This window comes from Cottoperca gobio, chromosome 2, assembly GCF_900634415.1.
Source record: "Cottoperca gobio chromosome 2, fCotGob3.1, whole genome shotgun sequence".
NCBI classification, from domain to species: domain Eukaryota; kingdom Metazoa; phylum Chordata; class Actinopteri; order Perciformes; family Bovichtidae; genus Cottoperca; species Cottoperca gobio.
Genome location: NC_041356.1, coordinates 7,044,434 through 7,050,433, shown reverse-complemented (window position 1 = coordinate 7,050,433; position 6,000 = coordinate 7,044,434). Strand labels below are relative to the sequence as shown.

Genomic DNA, 6,000 nt, shown 5'->3' with positions numbered 1-6,000 from the left:
GAGAAAGGGAGAGCGCAGAGAGCCGAGAAGAGAAAGAAGGGAAAGAGGAGGCGAGGGAAGCGAAGAGGGAAGAGAGAAGAGAGAGCAAGAGAAAGAGACGCCGGAAGAGAGACGAGCAAGCGAAGAGAGGCCCGAGAAGAAGGGAAGGAGACGAGGAGAGAAAAAGGAAGGGAAGGCGAGAGAGAGAGGAGAAGGAAGAGAGAAGAGAATGAGAAGGAGGAAGAGAGAGGGAAGAGAGCGAGAAGAGAGGGAGAGGAGAGAGAAGAAGAGAAGAGAGGAGGAGGAAGAAGAAGGAAGAGAGGAAGAGAGAAGAAAGGGAAGAGAGAAGAGAAGAGAAGGGAAGGGACGAAGAGAGAGGGAACTCAATCTCTCACCTAGTCACTTCCTCTATTCCCTCTGCGCCACTCTCCTTCTTACTTGTCCTCTTTCCTCTTTCCTCTCTCCTCTCTCTCCACTCCTTTCCTCTCTTCTCTCTTCTCTGCTCTCTCCTCTCTCTCCTTTCCTCTCTGCTCTCTCCTCTCCTCTATCTCCCCCCTCACAGTCACTCATGTCCTGTCTCCCTCTCTCCTGCTCAGGGTCTGGCCCACCTACACGCCCACCACGTCATCCACCGTGACATCAAGGGCCAGAACGTCTTGTTGACTGAGAATGCCGAAGTCAAACTAGGTGAGTGGCCACACAGGTTTTTCCATGTGTTTGCTCACGTTTCCTCAGATCCATCTACAACACCTTGTTGACTCTGGTCACTCTAATTACTCTCTCTAGTTGACTTTGGCGTGAGTGCTCAGCTGGATCGGACAGTGGGGAGGAGAAACACCTTCATCGGGACACCTTATTGGATGGCCCCTGAAGTCATTGCTTGTGACGAGAACCCAGACGCTACATACGATTACAGAGTAAGAGCCTCCACAGAAGTCTCAAACACTCGAAACTTAACTTTTGAGCTGCAACGGTTAGTCGACTAATCACACAGTCGATACACGGGAAAATAATCGGCAACTATTTTTGAAAATCAATTAATCTTTAAAGTCATTTTTATGGCAAAAATGTCAGAATCAGTTTGGACTTTAAGGAACTGGGATGTTAATTTTAAAACATTTTATGGACTAGAATTGTAAAACAGATGTATTGGACCTGTGCACACCTTGATTTGTCCGTGTCCTGGTTAATGTGCGTCCTCTTGTCTCGCAGAGTGATCTGTGGTCTTGTGGTATCACAGCTATTGAAATGGCAGAAGGCGCCCCACGTGAGTACCACGTTATTCTTAATACTAGTGTTTTTGTGCTGGTTCAGTCTCATGAATTCTTATTGATGTTCTGTATGCGTGCGTCTCCTTCCAGCGCTTTGTGACATGCACCCAATGCGTGCGCTCTTCCTCATTCCAAGAAACCCTCCTCCCAGGCTCAAGTCTAAAAAATGGTGAGTAACCACCCAGACAGGATGTGTTCTTTATGCATTTCTATCCTTTCCAATCCTCATTACTCCCTAATAAATCCTGTCACCACAGGTTTTCATCATATGTTATGTATAGATATCAGACCAGGCAGCTACAGAGGCTTGAATCCAGAGCTTGTGCTTTGCTGCAGAGTTGAACATCTGTGGTACACCTGCTCTGGCAGGCTCAGCCTCTCCTGACACGCACTGCAGCGCTGCTCTGGACGCACTGCAGACAAAAGTTTAATTTTTTTGCTAGCACTAGAGCTGAGATGAATTAGTTCCTATTTTAACAGTTTTCTACCATATTCTAAATCCTTAGATCGTGTTATTTCTGAAATGTTTAATTAAAAGTGATTTAAACCCACACCTTGATGGCAGCAGGAGGAATGGTGATGATGATTTCATTGCAGTGCGTCCCATAGTTCAGAGGTGTCATGGTTTATATGTGATGAAAGGTTCAATGCTGCCTGTCCACCTGTATAAAGCTCAATTTACACAGAGAAACCAGAGAGTGCTGCGGAGTGTTTCAGAGACGGGAGGGAGGGAGGAGGGAGGGAGCGTAGCTTGGGCTGATGGGTAATTTGTAATCGGAGCTTGTTTGCAGAAATGTCCGTTTTACTTAGGATCCTTGGATGTGCTCCACGCTTTCACGGCTGAAATATTTCTCTGGCACTCTCCCTCTCTCTCTCTCCCTCTTTGTATTTGTCACCCTCTCTGTCATGCGTTCTTTCTCCCTGTTGACTCTTCTCTCCTTCTACAATCCACACAGGTCCAAAAAGTTTTTCAGTTTCATCGAGGGCTGTCTGGTAAAGAACTACACGCAGCGCCCTCCGACAGAGCAGCTGCTGAAGCACCCCTTCATCCGGGACCAGCCCAACGAGAGGCAAGTCCGCATTCAGCTCAAAGACCACATCGACCGTACCAAGAAGAAGAGGGGAGAGAAAGGTGCGTCTGTTCTCTTTGTCTTCACTGTTTGCTTTGCTTCTCTTTATTGATTTATTGTCACATAAATGTCACAATATAATCCTGTAATAAATATGTTATCGCTCTACTCAGTTCCTGGTTGTAACTTGTTCCTTTTTTCTTGCCCAGATGAGACGGAGTACGAGTACAGTGGCAGCGAGGAGGAGGAAGAGGATCCCCCAGAGCAGGAGGGAGAGCCCAGGTATGCTGTAGTAATGACAGGTGTTTCCTTCTTATTGGAAGGCATTACAATCTAAACCCAGCGTCTCTCTTATCTAACCATCATGTCCCGATTCCTCCCATCATCCAGCTCCATCGTCAATGTGCCAGGTGAGTCCACGCTGCGCCGCGACTTCATCCGCTTGCAGCAGGAGAACAAGGAGCGGTCCGAGGCGCTCCGCCGGCAGCAGCACCTCCAGGAGCAGCAGCTCCGGGAGCAGGAGGAGTACAAGCGCCAACTACTGGCCGAGAGGCAGAAACGCATCGAGCAACAGAAGGAGCAGAGGAGGCGGCTGGAGGAGGTAGGAGATGAGACTGATCTGACTGCCAAAAAAAAAATCATGTTTTTGTTGAGAAATCTTGACATTTCTTTGTCTTCTGCCCCCACAGCAACAGCGACGTGAGCGTGAGATGAGGAGGCAACAGGAGCGCGAGCAGCGTCGCCGCGAGCAAGAGGATAAAAGGCGCATCGAAGAGATGGATCGTAGACGTAAAGAAGAGGAGGAACGCCGACGGGCCGAGGACGAGAAGAGAAGGAATGACCGTGAACAGGTAAGCTTAAAGATATGTTTTTACTTGGAATGTTTTCACCGTATAAAGTGAGGACTCGGGGCGTTCACACCAGAAGGTGGAATGTGCTAGTCATGGTGAGACAGAGGATGCTTGTCAGTGAATTCCAGAAGACTGTACAATGTGGGGAAAAACATCAACTTTGGTAGATCCTTGTGCAGTAAGGGAGCGGATTCACAGGATGTATTTTAAGGTCGCACACCTGCCACATTGCCTGTGAGAATGAGCCATATTAGATGTTTTGCTGCTGGATTAAATGGCTCCTGTGAGACTTTTGAATGAGACAGTCAAAGATCTGACATGGAGACGACCTACAGGACGTAAAGATGGACATTATATTTCCACTCTTTGGATGCCCACTGCTTTGCTTTGGTTGACAGGAGTACATCAGACGTCAGCTGGAGGAGGAGCAGAGACACCTGGAGATGCTGCAGGAGCAGCTGCTCCGTGAGCAGGCCATGCTGCTGGTCAGTCAGCCACACACACACCTCATGCTGCCCATTATAGTTATGTCAAAATTAGTCCTTTACATAGTTCAGATTGCAGTAGCTTGTGCTTCCAGGTTCAGTTACCCACTGAATTTAAGCCCCGGTTTGTCTCTTTAGAGACTGCCTCCTCTATCTTTCTTTTTATTATCACATTTCGCACTATTTTTGTAAAGTGTCCAAAATCAATAATGTGCAGAAGGACTGACTGTACACATGTGTTTTTAAAGAAAGCATTTAAAAGTTGCCACTGGTTTTGAGTCAGTTTGTCAGGCCGGACACTGGCTGCCAGCTCTCCCGTCTCTCCTCACCACCTTGAATGAACCCCACCCTCTGGAATAGGAGTTCAAGTGGCGGGAGCTGGAGGAGTAGCGCAAGGCCGAGCGACTCCATAAGCGCCTGCAGCAGGAGCAGGCCTACCTGCTGTCCCTCCAGCACGAATCCAAACAGCCGCCTGGCGACAAGACCAAACTCCCTTCAGACCCTAGCAAACCTCCACAGACCTCCACCCTGCCCCCCTCTCAGTCCTCACCACATCCCCTCGAGCTCAGATCCTTGACGATGCTGTTTCTGTCGCAAGAGGCTCCTACGATTCCTCCAGAGCACTTCAGACAATCCCCTCAGACAGCCCGCAATCCCAGGCAGCAGTGCCAGAGAAGACAGACTCTGATGAGACTTGTCCCAGCCAGCTCTGAAACTCCCCCAGCCCTCCTGAGACTGAAACCCCCACTGACTCTGAACCTCCACAGGCAGAATGTTTGGATCCCGATAGGCCTGTACAGCCCGTCAGTCATCCTCCTCAGCCTATCCGAGAGGTGAACCTCCTCCTCGGCTCTGCCTGCTCTTTCCAGCGTCTTCTTGCTTGTCTTCACACGGCCTCACTGTCCACGATAACAGAGGTGGTTCGGCAGCAATTAATGTTTTGTTTTTTTTACCGAAAAGTTACATTTTTGGATGCTATGGCATTATTCCAAAGCAGTAACCCACAGGCACCAGCCACCAGCAAGCAGACTTCTGTCCTGAATACAACAGAGCTGGTCTCCTCCAATCCCTCCTGGCACTGTTGCTCGTCTCCTTGACTACTAAAACGGTTAGGATGTCTGAATGATTTTGTCTTAATTATCACTTGAAGCCTGAGAAAGAGAAATAATCAATATAAGCAGTTTTATCTACTGTCATCTGAGTCTTAGTACTCCTCTCATCGTTTCCTCTGGAACAATATGGAACCACAAGTGTCTCTTGACCTTTGATGGCCGACCTGTGAAATTCTTCAATATGGCTGTTTTGACTCTCGATGTGTGTGTGTGTGTGTGTGGATCGGGCTGTTACATGTGGATGGCTGAGGCCCAGACTAACATGCAGGACACCCAAGCTGTGTCTACCGTCATCAACAGAGCTTCTCCATGTCATTAACAATTGTCCTTCCCTCCTTTTAATCATATATATGTCATTTCAAGGCTGTATTTGTTTGAAAGAGTCCTGTCTCCACCTCTACCTGTGTCTGTGCGGCTGCCTCTAATGGGCTTCAAGCAAGTTTGTCAGAAACCTTCGTATTTGACTGAGTATAACAAAAGACTCCTAAGGGACAGGGATGTTAGAAAACAACAAGGAGATGGGAGCTTAACATCTGTGCCATTGAACAGTAAATGTGCAGTCAATCATTGAGATGTTTCCCCTGACCCTCATGCCATCTCTGTCCTGTACGATTCCCTCATCCCAGGCCGACGAGCGGTACCGTAAGAACATTCAGGGCTCCCCTCAGATTGCTCCTCCTTCCAAGCAGCCCCCTCTGCCTCCCCGCTCCTCTGAACCGTTCTCCAATGGCGGCTCCTCCTCCGAGGCTGTCGCCATGCACCGGCCCATGGAGCCTCAGGTAACTCCTCCTCCCCTTTCCTTTTCCTCTTCCTCCTGTCGCTCTCTTCCTCCCTCACTGCTGGGTTTGTGTGCACACGTTTTATTTGTTGGACAGTGAAGCAACAGGGGGGGGAGGTCAGTTTTTTGGACAGAAGGGCAGTGAAGTGTACATGGAGACTGTTGGACTTCATATCTTCCTTCTGTGCTGAAAGGTTTTATATTTACCAAACAGTTCTCAGATTGGATTCATAATGTTGAATTAAAACTATTGTTACTAACTGGACTAGGTGTCCAAAGCGCTCCGACTTTCTCTGCTGCCGCTGCGAGCGCTTCAAGTTGAAATCTCTCTGCCTCCCCAGCACCTGCCAGAAAAAAAACATGGACACTCGGTCTTACAGAAACATTGCATGCAATAGTCCACCTTCTCTTCCCCTCTCTGTCTCTCTCACACACAGCAGCACGTCCTCGTCTC

At 48.6% G+C, this 6,000-nt stretch overlaps 1 protein-coding gene across 17 annotated transcripts in view; it reads left to right on the top strand.

The window, feature by feature from the left end:
* LOC115016903 (mitogen-activated protein kinase kinase kinase kinase 4) overlaps positions 1 to 6,000 on the top strand; it is a 33,303-nt gene that overhangs the window by 16,724 nt on the left and 10,579 nt on the right. For 16 of the 17 annotated variants that reach the window (XR_003833207.1, XM_029445120.1, XM_029445111.1 and 13 more), the window contains exons 6-15: positions 576 to 666; positions 766 to 896; positions 1,192 to 1,246; positions 1,341 to 1,419; positions 2,207 to 2,382; positions 2,530 to 2,602; positions 2,711 to 2,921; positions 3,010 to 3,171; positions 3,570 to 3,656; positions 5,395 to 5,547. Coding sequence is in view for 16 of the 17 variants with exons in the window: in XM_029445120.1 (XP_029300980.1) it covers positions 576 to 666; positions 766 to 896; positions 1,192 to 1,246; positions 1,341 to 1,419; positions 2,207 to 2,382; positions 2,530 to 2,602; positions 2,711 to 2,921; positions 3,010 to 3,171; positions 3,570 to 3,656; positions 5,395 to 5,547 (1,218 nt within the window). In the remaining variant the exon portion in view is untranslated. The remainder of the gene's footprint in view (positions 1 to 575; positions 667 to 765; positions 897 to 1,191; positions 1,247 to 1,340; positions 1,420 to 2,206; positions 2,383 to 2,529; positions 2,603 to 2,710; positions 2,922 to 3,009; positions 3,172 to 3,569; positions 3,657 to 5,394; positions 5,548 to 6,000) is intronic. The other variant, XM_029445060.1, reaches the window with a different exon arrangement.